Genomic DNA, 18964 nt, shown 5'->3' on the forward strand with positions numbered 1-18964 from the left:
AGGCATAAAGGAAGGATTGGTCCTGAAAGACACCCTGTCCGGATAAAAGGTAATAAAAGGCTCCACAGCCATGAGAGCTTGTAGTTCTGAAACCCTTCTTGCTGAAGTGATTGCCAAGAGGAAAGCTGTTTTCCAAGATAAAAATTATATCCGCAGTAGCTGCTGGTTCAAAAGGAGGCAGGGACAGTTTTTCCAGCACAAAATTGAGGTCCCATGCAGGAGTTTGTGATCTTCTGGGAGGCCTTAAATTTTTGTCCCCTCGAAGATACTGTTTTAGCTAAGGATTTGAAAAGAGGAGAGGCTCGGTGGTGTAATGAGCCGAGATGATAGAGGCATGGATTTTTATTGATGAAAAAGATAGGCCCTTATCAAGCATCTCAGTCCAGTATTGTAAAATCTGAGAGATATTTGGTTTTGCTGTGTCCGTTTCTTGTGCTTGGTTCCAAGCACAGAATCTCCCATTTATCAGCATAAGATTTTCTAGTACTAGGTCTTCTGGCTTCCAAAATGACATCCATCACAGATTTACTGAGAGGTGTTTAAAATGATCAGCCATGCTGCAAGGTTGAGTTTGGAGCAGTGTGTGCAGAATTTGATTGTTCTGCTGAGACAGTACAGTAGGTATTTGAGGCAAGTATCAAGGAGGGAGTGGAGACTTTCCTTAGAATTGGGTACCAGTTATGGCGAAGCCAGTCCGGAGCAATCTGGATCATTTTTGGTTTTTCCCGTCTGACCTTTAGTAAGACCTTGGAGAGAAGAGGCACAGGGGGAAAGGCATAGACTGAACTGAAGGATAGGGCATCCACTTTCCATGCTAGTCTTTGTGCAGAATTTGCCCAATTGATAATTTTGGGGAGAAGCAAATAGATCCATGTCTGGGCTCCCCCATTTCTGTGCTACCATGCTGAAGATTTGTGGATCAAGTTTCCACTCGTGCGGGTCCATAAGATTTCTGCTTAGGTCATCTGCCAGAGTATTTCGTTTTCCTGGCAGGAATTGAGCCTGAAGATGTACTTGATGAGTCAAAGCTGTGTTCCACAATGCCATGGCTAGTCTGCAAAGGGGGTAAGAATGTGTACGCCCCTGCTTATGTACAACATACCCGTGGTGTTGCCCGTCTATCAGTAGTTGTCCTGGATGAAGCAAGTCCTTTAAAGCTGTCAGAGCATTCTGAACAGCTAGCATCTTTCTGGTCGATATGCAGATGCATTTACATTCAGAGCATATGGAACCCAAAACATCTCCATGCCAGGTGGGCCCCTCTGAGTAGAGACTGATGCGTCTGTAGTTGGGGTTTAGGTGGCAGGGGGTAGATTGAATGACAGTCCCTTGTTTTGGTGACATGTCTCTGCCCATCAAAGATACTCCTGTTGTAGGCAGGGAATGAGAAGAATCATTGTTTCTAGACTGTGACAAAGTGGACTCCATAAACTTTTTAGGTACCATTGAAGTTTCCTCATATGCAGTCTTGCATATGGAATTAGTAAAATGCAGGATGCCATGAACCCAAAAGCCTGCAGAATTTGTCTTGCAGGTAACTTTTTTTGTTGCCATCTGTTTGAAGTGGTCGGTTGCCTTTGTCTGGCGTAAGGCAAGCCATCTGGGCAGTTGTATTCAAGCTTGCATCCAGGAATGTAATTATTTCAGAGGGTACCAGTTGGCATTTCTTTTAGTTTGTGTACCCCAGGCATGTTAGAAGCCTTTTTACAAACACCAGATGTTGAAGCAAGTCCTTGTTCTCTGCTTGAATGAGACAAGTCGTCCAGGTAAGGATAAATTTGTATGCTTGTCTGCAAAATGCAATTACTGGTGCCATGCACTTTGTAAAGACCCTGGGTGCAGTAGATAAGCCAAAGGGCAATGCAGAGAATTGGTAATGTAAAAAACCTGCCTTGAAGCGGAGGCATCTTCTGCACGATTCCCTTACTGGGATATGCAGGTATGCCTCTAAGTCTAGTCACTTACCATGCGTTCCTGCCCAGCATAGGCAGTAGCTGTTGTAAAGTCATCATTTTGAATTTTGGAATGTCCAGGAACGTGTTCAAAAAGTCCAGTATTGGACGCCAGGAATGGTCTTTTCTGGGTACCAGAAAAAGTCTAAAAAAACACCTTGTCCTTTTTCCTGTTCTGGTACTGGTTGAATAGCCCCCATATCCATGAGGGACGTAACTTGAGCCTCTGCCCATTGATTTTGTGGTAGATCTGGCCAACCGTTTGGAATTGACAAAGTATGGAAATGAAATCTGTACCCCTGGGATACTATGTTTTAATACCCACTTGTCCTGGGTAATTAACTGGCAATTTTGAGCACAAAGTGCTAATTTTCACCCCAAGGGGGTTGCCAAAAGATAAATTGCTTGAAGGTAGAAGGAAGTCATTGAGACTGCTTATTTTAGGGTTGTGCTTAGTTTCCTCCAGATTTGGTGGTGGAGGCACCCCATTGCTTTGACCTTTAAGAACCCTGTGATTGATATCTAGAGCCTTTTGAGCGTCTGGATTTTCCTTGAGCGGCTCTGGTTGACACAGGAAAGGACCAATTTTTAGTAGGCCAGTGCCTACTGAACCTTGGTGTCTGCACTTGTAAGAAATCTTTTACAGTTTGCATAAATTTAGCTTAAGTCTTCCATTTTCTTTAAAACCTCTTCTACCTTATTACCAGAGTATCATGCTGTAAAGGGGCATCCAACAATTTAGCTTTAACATGATCAGGCAGATTTTACTCCTTAAGCCAGGCATGCCTTCTAATCAGATCCATTAACTGCGGCCCTGCATGAGGCCTCCAAGGAATCAAAACCACATTGCAAATTATGCTTTCCAACCTGTTCTGCTGCATACAATTCCTGTAATTCTTTTATTTTCCACACAAATCAGAAATCATCATTTTCTGTTTCAATAAGCCCAAAACATGCGGTTGATATTTAAGCATATGAAACTGGCAGTTTAAGGCCTTAATTGCCAAGGTTGCAGATGTATAAACCTTCTTTCCCAACTATCCAGCACCCTGGAATCTCTATCAGAGGGGGTAGGATTTTTGGCTGTAGAGGCCTTTACACCTTTGGGACCCTGTGAGACTGTCTCAGGATCAGCAGCAGGATTTTTGAATAGAAATTTGTGGGAGTCAGGAACCCTGTAATAATCTGGCTTACTAGTAGACTGAGGTAGGGAATCAGGAGCCATGCTTTATTCCGAAAACACAATGTCTAATATTGGAGGTATTGCCAAAGGCCTACGCTGAGGAAGGAAATCCAAGCTTCATTTTTGATTCAGAAAAATCCTGACTCTCCCAATGAAAATGTTCCCTTAAAGTATGCAAGGTTTCGCCAAAAGAAAAATCCTCAGGAGGAGATGCAGACGGGATGGATTCTTCTGCATCTGAATCCTCATAGGGTGGAATAGAAAATTTCTGATCAGAAGAGGAATCAGAAGAAATGGAAACCTGATCTGACTATTCATAATCAGCGTCTTGCCTAGGCCTCTTAGCAGGGGGTGGGGGTAGGAAGTCCTCAGCCATTTTGATAATCAGCTTTTTAGGCATAGGGGCCTGAGCACGTGGCTCGTGTCTTTTTTTAGACTTGGAATATGTTTTTGATCTTGTTTTTGAAGCTGGCATCTGTTTTATATACAAATGTTGAGGCCTGAAAACACCCTCAGAAGCCAGTGCCTGCTCAGCAGCTCTGGACCCATAAGGGAGAGACATCCGCAGGTAAGAATCTCATGGCATACCGGACTCCATATGGGTCCCTGTAGAGGCCTGCGACTCAAAAGTAGCTGGTATCAGGGGCTGTGAAAGCTCCTCAGAGTACCGGCAACTGGCTTAGGAGAAGCTTAGTCATTAGTTTTGGACCTAGACTGTCTTTCTTTGCATTTTTTGTGAACTCCAGTAGTCTGATTGCCAACAGACGATATTTCAGGGTAATTAAATCTAGATCCAAAATATTTGGAAGCAAAAAAATACAGATGCTTAACAGTGCGTTGGTTAAATGTAGCAGAAAACACAGCAAGACACGTTATGATCAAGGCCCAGGCAAGGAACACAGTACAAATGAAAATCCTTAAGAGGTATTTGCTTCCCACAAGTAATGCAATTATTAACTTTTACTGACATCTATAAGGAGCAAGAAAAATTTCCCCCAACGGGGTACTTGGCTTTAGTTGAACACTTCGGTTCTGAAACTCGAATGCGAAAATTTCAGGAGTCTGCCAACCAGAACTTGCAAACTGCTTCTGCTTCGGGCACCACGCAGCAAGAAAGACTGAATAAAAAATGGCATCAGCTGCATGTTTTATACCCTTGAAGACCTGACATCATGGAAGAGGAGACCGCAACTGACGCAGGACCCAAGACTTGTTATTTAGGTCGACTGAGGTAAACCTGCCAGCAGATTACCCAAATGTAAAGAATGCAATAGTGAAACACGAAGAACATCATACAAACGGTACTAAAAATTGTTCTTGTATAAACTCAAGACAGTTGATAGAACAGGTCTTGCTTTAGGCATGCATTTTTCTGAAGGTTATGACGTCTGAAACTCAATGTCTGTCATTATTTAGTGACTTCATTTTTAAATGATTTGCCAGAAAACCACAAATTTTGAGGAACAAACCAAAAATAAGAAGCAAAAATCTACTCATTCTGCAAAAATCTGGACAGTTGAGAGGTATAGTTCAGCCGGGGCTGTCAGTTTGCTGCCCTTCCTCCCCCACACAAACTCGTGGTCAAATGGAGACTCCCCCTGCAGCCATTCCAATGTCCTATTCCTTGGTTATTTCGCCCCATTTACCATAAACACTAATGTGCATACTGCTTTACTTCTGCAATGATTTGGATTTCATTTGAAAGTTTTATTTTGCATTTTACAGCACAAACCCTAATAGATATCTGCTAAACAAAGCAATGCAGTCTCACAATGAAAATAAACTTGGCATTAAAACTTCTCTGCCCTTGAAACTCACATTCATTGAAACAGCATTGAAACCCACATTCAAAGAAAATACATTTTTCCAGTGGCAGATGAACACTGGGCTGTTTTCAAATCATAGGCCCCTTGAACACTAAACATACACATGCTCTTTGATACACCTTCCTGATTGTATTAAAATTATATTCCTTGTACAATACAGTTAGACAGCATTTGAAATGTGTTTTGAACATTTTTCCAGTAAAAAATGCATGCACCAATGACAAAACTGCCCAGTTCAGAACATTTCCATCATCTACTCAAACTTCTACAGCCCATCAGAATCAGTAAATATGCACAATCTCTGAAGTAGGTCATCTAAATAATTCCACATTAATTCCACATTAATTCCACATTAATTCCACATTAATTCCACATTAATTCCACATTAATTCCACATTAATTCCACATTAATTCCACATTAATTCCACATTAATTCCACATTAATTCCACATTAATTCCACATTAATTCCAGCAGACTCAGCATAGGCAACACTAAACTTGTTCCCCTGCAGCTCTTAGCTCCTTGTAAAATCTACTCTACTCAGCTGTATCCCTGAACTCTGCAGCACAAGAAATCTGGAAAAAAACAATTGAGGGGGGGGGGGGGACAAAAGCCCAAAAGCCAGGGACACATTTTAAATATTGCTTGTATAATGTTGGAAAGTTGCTAGAATAAAATGCTGCGTTACCACCATACATTTCACTGTACAGTCTTGAACCCAGGGAACCCTGCGCAAAACAGTCAGAGAAACATACAATACCAAATCAGCTGTTTTGTGAAAGAGGAAGTCGGAAACTTAAATGGCTACCATTTAGTGAATCCAGTTCTCACCATAGCTCTCAACCTTTGCACTAAAAACCTGGACGAAGCCAATAATGGGGGAATTTCAAATATCCATGTTATAAACTTAGTAACACAACCTTTTATTTTTCTATGTACTTTCTGAAGAAAATGAAGTCTCAAATTCAAATGCCTTATATTTTTATATGACATTTGTTAACCAGGAAAGTCCGACTTGGAACAAAAGCCAATTTTCAGCAGAGCAGGGACAAACACCAGACATGTCTTTGTAAGATGGGAAAACAGACTCCACACAGAAGGCACCCCAGCCAAGAATCAAACCAGAGAACCTGTTAGGCAACACCACCACCAGTGCACCACTGCACTTCTGACTTTGCATGGGAAAAGGAACTTACAGAAACCACAGATTTTGAGGAACAGAACAAATATATCTGCACAATTTTTTGAGAGGCGCGCAAGCGTGAGACAGAGCGACAGAGCGACAGAGCGAGACACAGAGCGCGCGCGAGACACAGAGCGAGACACAGAGCGCGCGCGAGACACAGAGCGCGCGCGAGAGAGAGCGAGAGCGAGACAGGCGAGCGAGAGCGAGACAGGCGAGAGGCGAGACAGGCGACAGAAGCGAGAACGACAGGCGAGAGACAAGCGACAAGCGGCGAGACAGAAGCGACAAGCGAGAGACAAGCGACAGAAGCGACAAGCGAGAGACAAGCGACAGGCGAGCGAGAGGCGACAAGCGACAGAGGCGAGCGAGAGACAAGCGACAGGCGGGCGAGACAGAGCGACAGAAGCGACAGAGAGCGACAGAGCGACAGGCGACAAGCGAGACAAGCGACAAGCGACAGAGCGAGAGACAGAAGCGACAGAAGCGAGACAAGCGACAAGACAGCGACAGGCGACAGAGCGACAAGCGAGACAGAGCGACAGAAGCGAGACAAGCGACAGGCGAGACAAGCGACAAGCGAGAAGCGAGACAGAGCGACAGAGGCGAGACAGAAGCGACAGGCGAGCGAGACAGAGCGACGAGCGAGACAAGCGGCGAGAAGCGACAGAGCGAAGCGAGAGACAGAGCGACAAGCGAGCGGGCGAGACAAGCGACAAGCGAGCGAGAAGCGACAGGCTGAGACAAGCGACAAGCGACAGGCGAGACAGACAAGCGACAGAAGCGACAGAGCGAGAGACAAGCGACAAGCGAGACAAGCGACAGAGCGAGCGACAAGCGAGAAGCGAGACAAGCGACAAGCGACAGGCGAGACAGAGCGACAAGCGACAGGCGAGGCGAGACAAGCGAGAGAGACAAGCGAGAGAGACAAGCGAGAGAGTGAGACAAGCGACAAGCGACAGAGCGAGACAGAGCGACAGACACGCGAGACAGAAGCGAGACAAGCGACAGAAGCGAGAGACAAGCGACAGAGCGAGACAGGCGAGACAGGCGAGCGAGAGACAGGCGACAGAGACAGGCGACAAGCGAGACAGAGCGACAGAGCGACACAGCGCGAGACAGGCGACAGGCGAGAGACAGAGCGACAGACAGAGCGAGAGAGACAGAGCGACAGAGCGAGAGAGACAGAGAGACAGAGCGACAGAGCGACAGAGCGAGAGAGACAGAGCGACAGAGCGAGAGAGACAGAGCGACAGAGCGAGCGAGAGAGACAGAGCGACAGCGAGAGAGACAGAGCGACAGCGAGAGAGACAGAGCGACAGCGAGAGAGACAGAGCGACAGCGAGAGAGACAGAAACCTGTATTAAATCCGCAGCAGTCTTTAGCCCTGGTTGCAGCAGTCCTGAATCAAACTCCTTAGCCCACCCACGCAAACTAGCAGCTAGTTTCTGGTTCTCCTGGCTCTGAGTAAGCTGCAGGCTCCAGCCTGTAGGTGATGCAGTCTGGTGTCCTTCCGTTCTGTGCGGCCATCACCACACAGACTTCTGGTCTGCAGGGCAGAGACCCCTCTCTCCCCTATCCAGACTGCCTAACACAGCAGTCTGGAGTTCTTCATTGAGTTCCGGGACTCGCTCTTTCTTTTCTTCTTTCCTTCTACAGGTGGGGGAGGGGGCTGCAGTACTATAGCACGAGCCGCCCCTGTATTCAGTAAAATGTCCTTTGTCCTGGTCTGGGTACAATACATTTGCTTATAGGAGCTGGTCTTGCACTATCTGGATGCCCAAAAATATGCCACTGACTGTTACACAGCTTTTTAAATTATTCTCAGTCCTAAGTATGCCTGGCTCAGGACAGAATCATCTAAGCTAACAGTTCACCTGGGAAGAAGCATTCACAGAACAGCATTTTTTTTAAACTACATCCCCATGTCATTTAGTTTTACCAGAATCTGGCAGTATAGCCCTTGCCCTAGTAAAGTTTGAATGCAAACAAATGTGTATATTCACACACGTTTACATACACAACCTGTTTCCTGCATCCATCTAGCAACTTTTACTCCTCTCCAAGGGGAAAAAAAGGGGACAGCTGTATTGTCTTTCTACAGAGCTGTAGAAAGAGTACCTGCTGTAAGCAGATGGAACCAATCAGAAGTGCTAAAAATCTGAAGCTGGATGCAGATGTCTTAGGCAGGGACACATTCAGTTCAGCTCTGTAAAATAAAAAAATTTGCACAAATCTTATGCTGTGTGGCCAAAACTGTTAGCCCAGTTCAAACGTCAAATTCTCTTCTTCTGGAGTTGAAACACAATAGATGTAACATTCTGAGCTGCACATGATACAGTGAAAATGTAAAGTTTTAAAGTGATGACTGTACACCATTTTCAGGCATTAATCTTCAAAAAGAAAATGGTTATACCTGAAAAGTCCCATAACACAACTTACAGCATTCTCAGGAACAGGCATGTTAAACCTGCCAAAAAGTACAATCAACTCTTTCAAGGTGTGCTACAATGCACTTTGTATTCGCTAGTAAAAAAAAAAAAAGTCAAAATGCAGAAACAAAGCCTTAATCATTAACTGGTCAAAACTCAAACTGCTCAGAGAATGACAATGCAGACAGAGTTAGGATGCCTTGCAGGACTACAAAACACACAACTAGCAAACGACATAAGTAAATTCTACTTAGTTTCTGAATATTAAGTTTCAAACTGAAATGTTTTTTTTCAACTGTCTAGGAGCCATCTTAAAATACAAACTTTCAGATCAGAGAAATGTTGGCACTGGCATGCCTGTTCTGTTAGGCTAAAAAAAACAGTAGCATAATACAACTTGCCAATCACAAACACAATGGACATGCAACAATGGAAACACGTTTGAATGCACAGCAACACGTCAAATATAAATGACTGGTTGTGCTACTCAAAGGACAAGGCAAACAGGTAATCTGAAAACCTGGTTAGTCAAAAAAGCACACCAAGCTACACAAATATATTTACATTGCAGTCATGTCATTGAGGGCATGATCCAGTTCCTCACTGACGGCTTTGTACTTCATTTTCTGAGAATACAACTCATCTGAGGATCAGAAGCAAAAAAGGTCAAAAAGCAAGCATACCCATATCTTATCAGATGACCAGCAGATGGAACCAAGACCAGAAAATGAGCAAATGAGAACAGTTCAGTTTTCAAATATTTCTATTCAGCTTTCAGATATTTGTATTAAAAATTTTAGTGCAATCACCATGCAATCCCCCTACCCTCAAAAAACCTCAGTACAATTTCCTTGCAAGACCTACAGACAGTTCACTGGAATTTTGAAAATATGGGGGGGGGGGTTGCTAAAGGGGAAAAATGCAGCATGAAAACAATGCTACTAATTTTCTTCTCTGGTATAAGCTAATGTTACTCTGAAAAACATACAAACTCACGATTACAAATTAGTTGGAATTAAGGGTAGAAAGTATGCTGCCAAGCAAAAATGCTAAACAAAATTTAGTAAAGGGCAATCATGTAGCAATATGTAGTTTAGCAAGATAAAGCAGCAGAATAAGTGCCCATACTTCAACTTGAACTGCAATGTACAGTTAAAGTCCCTGAATGGTAAAAGTATTCATTACAAAAACAATGCTAAACTCCACATACAGGTTGCCTACAGATCAAACAAAACATATGGCGGCATCAAGGGCATTATAAAAACATTAAACATGACAACATGCATACAGACTCGCCTAGGATGTTATCACAGGATGGATATGCAAATTACATGATCTTTAAACAGGACTAAGTTAAAGCAAATTAAATCATCCCAGGGTTTAACACCTTACTTTACCCATAATGCTATACAGTCAAAACCTTCTTCAGCACACACTTGCTGCCTGACTAGTCTCACCAGTACTGTCAGAAAATTTTTCTAGTTCTGAAACTACTCAATGATTTTCAGTTTTTAAAGGTTGGACCAAAGCTTCTCCAAGCGCTAGTTACACTACTGCTCCAGACATCACTGCACAATTTTTTCTGGTTTGTGTGAATTTTGGTTTTGGCCATTGGTAAAATGGATACTAAATCTAAAAAAGTGAAGCAGCTGGTCATACGTTCTCACCCCTACATCAGCTACGGTTTTGTAGAATGTTCCTTGTTGCACAACATCTGGCCAGGGTACCAAAGGTTTTCCTTCCCAAGTTTATACATTCAATGCATGACCTCCACTCTTGTGTTTAGGTATAGACAGATCTGAGGATCCATGCTCATACATCTCCAAGACTGTCTCAAAACAGAGGGAGACTGGTCAGCTAGGATGGGTATAGCTCAAATAGGTAAGAAAACTTACCCAAGTAACAAAAGGCAAAAGTAAAGGGTTAGGAGAATAGGAAAGTGAGTTAAAGAAGAGGGGCTAGAATATTGCAACAGTGACCAGAAAGACATCCACTGGTATGGTAATTGCTACACACTATACTAATAACAGAGATCACGGTTACAGAAATCCTGACAAGAGAATTTGAGGAGTAAGGGTGGCTGGCCGAGATGTATTGTCCAGCAGTCCAGACGGGACTGGCATAGCAAAGGTTGCCTTGGACCTGGAGAAAAGTTTTGTATAGTTTGGTAAAGGCATGTACAGAGGACAAAGTGGCATCCAAGATGGAGGGAGTCTATTCCTTTGTGGAAAGCCCCCCCCCCCAAAGTCACTCCCCTAGTGGAATGTACTTTAAGGTGTGCAGGCAAGGTCTTACCATAGAGAGAGTAGAAGATAGCTAGCCTTAGAAATCAAAGCTGCAATCATTTTTTTTTTTTTGGAAACCAGCTGGCCAGCTTAGGGTTCATGATAAACAGCTCTAGCCTTTCTGAAGGCTAAAGTTTTGCCCAAATACATTCTCTGGGCCTTCAGACAAAACTTAAGACATTTCCCAATTTGTGGATTGGGAAAAAGTGGGTAGGTGAGCAGCCTGATTGAGGTACAGCATGTTCACAACCTTAGGCATGAGGATGGATTAGCCCAAAGCATCACCCTGCCCTTATGAAATAAAAATGGAGAATGGCCATGACAGCTTGCAACTCCAACTCTCCAAGCTATTAAGAGCCAAGAAGTTTCCCCAAGTAGAAAATTTCAGAAGCAGATGATGTTGGTTCAAAAGGAGGCAGTTTAAACCTAAAATAAAAATTAAGACCCCAAGAGAGATGGGTTTCTTTGGTGGATCAAGATGCAGGACTCCTTTGAGGAAAAGCTTAACTGCCACTCTAGCCATCAGAGGAAGATTCTGACAGCTGAGCTTTTACAGAAGAGCAAGCCAAACCTGATCAAAGTAGCTCAGAGGGATTGTAGTGCAGCAGGAACTTGTGACAAAGCACCAATTGCAAATCCCCATTTAGATGTGTAAAATTAATGGTGGGTCTCCTGGTTTCTTGTAGTGTTTGAATGAACTCTTCAAAAGAGGAGTCTTTGTGGAATTACAATCCTATCATCCAGAGGATCAAGTAGGGAGATGAAGACTTGGGTGGAGCAGCAATCCTTTCTGCGGAGTTGAAGTCCAGTTGAGGTATTTCCTTTAATTTCCCTTTGTCAGGTGAAACAGCCAAAAGGGTCAGTAAAAGGAGTTTGGGTGCTTGAAGAGGCAGAGGACATTACGCCCACTGGAAAAAAGCATCTGTCCTCCTGGATGTCCACTGGAAAAAAGCATCTGTCCTCCTGGATGTAGGAGGAAGTTCCCTGGTGCAGAACTGGGGGAGTGACTGTTGGTTGCTGACCAAGATCCAAATGGTGGCACCACTGAAACCTGTCAAAATGTCCATTTGCTGGGATCCTCCAAGGAGAAGTTTAGGAAGTCTGCTAGTACATTGTCCTGAGAAGAGATGTATGTCCACCTGGATATCCAAGTTCCATGCCTCCTGTGCTAACCAGCGGAGTTGGAAAGTGCACCACATGACAGTGGTGTCTGTTTACATAAGGAGTAGCCAGCGTTTCCAAAGGTAGGCAAAAGTCTGAAGAGCTTGCAGAAGTGCCCTGGTTTCCTTCAAAAGTTCCTTCAGGAATTAATTTGCTATTTTCCCTACATTATGTGATCCTGTCCATACCCCCCACTCATCTGAGTAGTCTGGGTGAACCTGTTAAATTGGTGGTATGAATGGGAGTCCCAAGTTGAGGATACCCTGCCCTTTCCACTAAAGCAGCCACAGAGAAGGGAGAGGGGAATCCGAGTGTCCAACAGGCGACAGTACTGGACCACAAATGTCCGGTATCACTGGATTTTCCTCATTTGAAGTTTGGCCAGGAGCATCACAGGGATGGTGGCTGCAATGAACTCCCAAGTTCTTAACATCTCCCTTACTGCGTAATAGGTTGTGAAGGACAGATTTCAAAAAAATGGCCAGACCAAAATTTTCTCCTGGGAAGAAAACCTGCATTTTCTGTGTCCAATCTGCAGTCCAGGCAAAGTAGATCACGTGCGGGGACCATGTGGGATTTTGTAGTTTTTAATGAAACCTAGACCAGTTGGTAGTTGGAGGGTGAAATGTTGAAGAATTTCTGGAGCACACCTATGGGGGAATTGGATGTGAACACTGATGCAGAAAGACAAAAAGCAAAGCAGTCAACTGAAAATGCAAGGAGCCATATAAAAACCCGAGGAGTGTCCTGCAAGGAGGATGAATGGGTTTTAGGTGTCCTTCAGATCTACAGACACAAAGCTTGGAGAAAGGTGATGGGCAGAAGCGTGAAGAGAATTTTGAAAGATGGCACTCAAGTATTTAGGAGTGACATCAAGGACAGGTCTCCAATGCCCTTTCCTTGGGACTAGAAAAATCCAGGAATAAAACCCTCTTCCAAGTTATCCTTTCAAACGTACTAGATGTTGGCTTGATTCAAAAGGTTGTGAATAGTGGGGCAAGAAGGGATATTGGATCGCAAGGTGGTTTTGGCATGCCTTTCAGAGGGCGAACATTTTCCCAAGACATGGCAAAACCATCCTTGGAGAGGACCCATTTGTCTGTAGTAAGTCTCCCACCTGGTCAAGGAGAGACTGGGAAAGAGTAATGAGGCTGAAGGCAGGGGGAGGGGTGCTGCAAGAGTAATCAGATTTTTTGCTTCCAAAGGGAGGGCTCCCCACTGGGGGCTCCTTATGTGGTTTGTCAGTGCCTTTTCCTAGCAGTTTTTTTTTCTGAGCAGAGTCCCTTCTAGCGACAGAGGAAATTTACATGGACAGTTCCTATGGTATCTGGAACAGAGGAGAGTATAATCGGTCTGCAGTCTTTTCTAGTCTTGCCTTGGCCTTAAGAGTTCTGAACAGACTAGCAACCAGAGGACCAACAATAACTTCACTGAGAATTCAGTATTTAACAGCCCGTAAAAACATCTTACCTTGATATTGAAGCAGCTCTGATACAAGGCCCTACACCTTCAAGTTTGAGAATTTTGTCCAAGTATATTTATCATGAAGAACCATGCTGTATTACCTTTAAATCAGTCAAAAAAATGCCTGTGAAACACCTAGTTTGTGCACTTTAAGAACATACAAGTTGGCCACTGCCCCCCTTTTGCTTGACCAGTAGACTATACTGCAGAAGCCAGTTATTTACTCTGGAAAGGATGACCTGTTTAGCTTGCATCTCTGATTTGTTCTGCCTATAAAAACTGACTACTTAGTTGTAAAGTGACCAGAGGGTGGGAAGTTTATCCACTCTTTCCTCACCTGCTGAGGGAGAGGCCATATGCCCTAGTCTGCATTTTCTTTTTAGGCATGAAGTCTACCTGATGCGATGCACAAGTTCAGTGCCCTGACTTACTGCTTTTGTTTACCAATAGTCAAACTGGCCCCAAGTCCAATTTTCAGCAGAAGCCCAGGGAGAAAATGCTCCATTTTACAGAAGTAGAAGGCAGTTATACAAGATTTATACAATAAATGTACATACAAACTAGTGGTGCTGCGGTAGCGTTGTCTCCTTACAGCAAGACGTCCCTTTCGATTCTCAGCTAGAGCGTCTTGTGTGGAGGCATGCGTGAATGGGCGTGCCTTCGATGAAGGTTGTGCGTCAGGGCTGGTAATTAGGCACGTAAAAATCCACTACCAAACATTAGCGGACCAGAGTTCCACTGTGGCGACCCCTAACTGGGATAAGCCGAAAAACACAACATAAAAACTAGTAAGGACAGTTAAATCAAAAATAGTGTGTACACAGAATAGTAACAGGACAATTAATGAAAACATGGAAGCTGAACGCAGTAAATGTTAGCGAATATCAAACTCAAGGGTCTAGTTATTTTCACATGGAATCAGCTGAAAATAGAAATAGGATACTGTGGCATAATAACAGGATGAAGATGCTTACAAATTATGAAGTGGTCCAGGTAAAAGAGAGAAAGATTGTGAAGTGGATTGTGCCATCTCCAACGGATCCAAGACACTAGCCTCAAAAAAAAAAAAGGAAGCCAATCTGGTGGTCCCCTGCCATAAACTCAAAAGAAGCTGTTGCAAGAGTAAAATCGCAAGATTGGAGGAACTCCCTGGTCAGCCTCAGCAAGAAGCAGAGATCCCCGAATATCCTACAAAGCCAGTTTTGAAAATAGTCACTCATTCCGAAGACAACCAAAAAAGCATTCTACAGCTGTCAAGAAATGGCAACTCAGATCTGCTCTGAGCTACAGCACAATGGCACTAAATATATACAGAACCAACAGATACTGCCAGGTTCGGTGCTAACTTTACCCCCCTCTCACCCTCTAAAGGGACCATCTTAATACCAGAAGAATGCAAAGACCCTGTAATCACGGATGAAGTAAAAACCACACTCTCCAAAGCCAAGAACACAGCATTCATGGGACCAGACAACATCCCAGGCTGCGTACTGCATAAACTACAGAACGAACTGGCACTCCATCCAAGTACCATGTTCATAGCCTCACCTCAGGCTATGTGCCTACTGAATGGCACAGTGACAGTTATCCCAATCCACAAAGGGGGTGCCACCATGGACCCCGGAAACTACCACCCCATTAGCCTGACGAGCCTGGTCTGCAAGGCCATAGAATGTATAATCTCGGAGCTTAAAGACAGATAACTTCCAAACTGAGTGGGGTCCTGGGTTTGGGTTTGTAAAAGGTAGATCAGGTCTACTAAACCGGATTGACTTTGAAGCAGTCACTAGAGCTGTAGACTAGGGCAAGGTAGTACACAGCCTATCTTCACCTCGCCAAGGCTTGATACCATCCCCCCACTCGAATTACAGAAACTCGTTAAACTGGGCATAAATCCCTATGTCACAAGATGGGTGGCCAACTGGCTCTCTGACAGAACCCACACAGTAAAAGTAGCAGACTCAAAAGTCTGACATCAGACCAGTGACAAGTTGAGTACCACAGGGTTTGGTCCTGGGTCCTCTCCTGTTCGGCATCTACTTCTCTGAAGTGCAGGCCAACACAGGTGGTCTTTAAAGTTTGCAGATGGCTGCAAACTGGGAGCCACAACAGAATCACTTAATGTAGACATTCTACAAAACGGCCTCATGGAGGCAAGTGCTTGGTGTCAAAGTCATGGCCTCAAGCTCAATGCCAAGAAGTGCACAGTCATCCTCAACTACCACAGGCGGTAGCTCACTACAGTGTGATGAGACCTCAGGACACAGGTGGACAAGTAGTCTCTCCTTTGATAACCACATCGCCACAGTAGTCAGGAAATCCTGTGTGGCACACCTCATCAAAAAAGGGTTCTCCTGTAGAAAAAAAGGATGTTATTTTTCCTCTCTACTCATCCCTCAGACCCATTATAGAGTACAATGCCCTGTTGGACATGAATCTCACAAGACACCTACAACAATTGGAAATGCACATAAATGCCTCACTAAGAGGATTACTGGCCTCAGATGCCATACGCAGAGTCTCAAAAAACTCCAGCTCTATTCCATCGCATATTGCCTACTCAGAGGCCATCTCTGCCTAACATACAAAGCTGTCAAACCCAGGGCTAATGGAAATGCTACACTTGAAATCCAAATCTCTCCGAACCACACACTCCAGGGACCTAAGTCACCACAATAAACAGACCATGCTAGAGGGAGAGATTCCTGTCCCAGAGACTTCCTATACTCTGGAACAAACTACCCATTCATGTCAAGCAAAGCTCATTGGCTCTCCAAGAAAAACCTTGACGACTGGATGGGAAAAAAAAAATTCACCCCAGGGATCACTTCTGCAGCACTGCTCGACAACAGCACAGGAAAACATTTTCTTGGGTGGCGAAAACCAGGGAACCTTTTTGTCTAGGCTTATATAGGTCCCAAGGCCAATGGGTTCATAGGCAGGTACTAGGCTAAGTATAAGCTATACTGGCCAGTTACATAACAGTGGTAACAGTAATGGTTTGGAGATTATCCAGGATCACCACAAGTACAGAGCTGGCACTTAAAAAGCAGGACTTGAGTTTTAAATGATTTTAGGGAGTGTTCCGGTCATAAATTAAATTTTAGGGAGTGTTCCTGTCATATTGCTAGTGGGATGGAGTTCCAAGATTTAGCAAGGTGGGGGGGGAAGAGTAGTGATTTGTCAGCAGAGCTACAACAGAACTTGAGAGCCTGGGATCTCCAACTACAAAGGTACCTCAGGGGGTCTCAAATTTTAATGAGAAACTGTCCCTTTGCAAGGAGTGAGCAACTGCTCATTAGATGCATTGGCAGTCTAAGGTCTCAGGAGCCAAACTGGCTTCTGAAGGGGTCTTGGTTGGGAACAGAGGTAACCTGGTGTAACATATGGTTTGGAATCTCAGTGGGCATGTTTTAGAGTCTAAAGATTTTGGACTGCAGATCCAGTAGAAGCTTCTAGCTTTTTCTTTAGTTATCAGTGGGATAGAGTCAGACATCTGACTGCGCCAACCACTTAAGACACTGGTTCTCTGGAAAGGTGATCAGTGGAAATCCTAGAACAAAGGGTTTTTGGGAGCAAATGACAGAATATCTTGCTCAAATCTGACACATGGTATGCAAGTCCTTCTATAGAATCTGCCTACCACAACTCTCACTTACCTCTCCCAGCTGATATCCAGCAACTTTCAACAAAACAGTATCCCCAAAGAAGCAATTTTACGCCTGTTTATACCACCCCTACATATATGAGAAGAGGTTATGTGGATGTCGGAACTCTGGTTAGGTAAAGCTTTAGCACCCATACCAGACATCAGCAAGAGCAAATATGTAAGGAATACTGAAACAGTGATTTCAGTCGGTACATCACTACCACTGGTACCAGGTAGTCAACTCAAAACTGTAATACAAGTACAAGGTCATGGTAATTCCCAGAACAGATTCTGGCTCAGATGCAAATTTCATAGCAAAACTGGGAATACTGCAGTCCTCCATGCACAGAAGGCAGATGACTTGTCAGACTGTCCCACTGTAGAGGCAGTCAGATGCTACTCATCTCCAATAGAGAAAAGCGACTAAAAATACTCCAAATTCTGTCTGCTCAGAAATTAAGCAAAAAAATCTACATTTTAAGCCAATCAAATGAATTGCCTCAAAGTAAATTAAATAAGGTTTACAATCATGTTCAGGAGAAGTGCGGAAATATTTTAACTGATAACTCTTGCCACTTATTTTCCAGTTATTTATAAACTGGTTCTAAACCTCTTCACTTAAGTCTTCCTGAGAAAAGAATAAAAAAAAGTCTGCCAATATGGCCCAGCACTGAAAAATGAACTTTTCAATGCTACACTTATAAGCAGTGTAGCCTAATGAAGTTCCAGTTTTTAAATCCTTTACATACACTAAGGGAAGGTGCAATTGTAATTCTACTGACTGCTTACACTGCAAATTGCATTAGTCATGAATGTTTCTACACTGGAAAACCTACAATGAAGTTACACTTGTGTACATGTATTTGCTATACATGTGTGTGGGGTGGCGACTTAAATGTGCCCTCTGGTTAATCAAGGTTTAAACTGATCATTCTGTTTTGCGATTAGATCAGAAGCATGCAAGTGTGAAAGTGTACATTAAACATTTATGCTTTTAGTCATGGTGATAGGACTGTTCCTTTATCTGGTGGATTTTTGTTCCAGACTGAAGTTTGGCTGCATGCTTTACTTTTACTCAAAATTTTGTTTAATGGTGGATTTGCATAAAATTTTAATTTAGCTGTCCGGTAGTTTGTTTCATGCAATCTTACAGCACTTGGTGAATACTTCGTCAGTGCTTATGAAGTTCCAGTTTACTGTGGAACAAAGTTAGTAGACCTCTTTATTAAACTTTTCTTGCATTTGAGACTGCTTCAGTATTTATTGAATGTTATCTGGTCGGAGTTTTCGTGTTTTGTGGATTTTACTGAACAGTCAGAGGGCAAAAATGTTGCGAATTGATGGTATTATGGATACGACAACTTAGAAGTTGTTCTTGTTCACAACAAATGCTTTTAAGGAATTGAAATCTACAGATGACTGTATGGGTTTAACGAGTTCTCTAAAGCCATTTCTAAACCCTTTACTCTCAAGTATGCTAGTTACGCCTTAGTATGAAATGGATTAATTTAGAGAGTTCTCAGATTTAGTAAAGTCATACGAGACTAACCTAAACAAACTGCTGAAAATTTGTATTTAGAATATTGTGCTGCTATTCAAGAGGTACCTATGGGACTATGTAAATGTCCTAATGTCAAAGATGAAGATGAAGCTTGTGCAGTAATTCCAATCATATAATCACATTGTTCTTCCTATGATACAGACTCTTATCAAGCACTACGAATGGTGTATGGGAGAACTTTAAAAGCTCAGATTTCCAATGTTAGGAAACATTTCTAAATTTTCATAACTTGGATAAATTGGAAACTACTCTGGCTAGGAAAGTTAG

The 18964-nt window shown here is 43.3% G+C and overlaps 1 protein-coding gene across 4 annotated transcripts in view; it reads right to left on the bottom strand.

The window, feature by feature from the left end:
- The window catches only part of LOC122808839 (tropomyosin alpha-3 chain-like), a 609453-nt gene that overhangs the window by 183032 nt on the left and 407457 nt on the right, over positions 1 to 18964 (bottom strand). For 2 of the 4 annotated variants that reach the window (XM_044079925.1, XM_044079927.1), the window contains one exon: positions 9142 to 9220. The exons of 1 other annotated variant lie outside the window; for it this stretch is intronic. In XM_044079925.1, coding sequence (XP_043935860.1) covers positions 9142 to 9220 — 79 coding nt within the window. Of the gene's footprint in view, positions 1 to 9137; positions 9221 to 18964 lie in introns of those variants that run through there. One more of the 4 variants, XM_044079926.1, reaches the window with a different exon arrangement.

This window comes from Protopterus annectens, chromosome 8.part0 (genome assembly GCF_019279795.1).
Source record: "Protopterus annectens isolate FY-2018-M chromosome 8.part0, PAN1.0, whole genome shotgun sequence".
Classification (NCBI taxonomy): Eukaryota; Metazoa; Chordata; order Ceratodontiformes; family Protopteridae; genus Protopterus; species Protopterus annectens.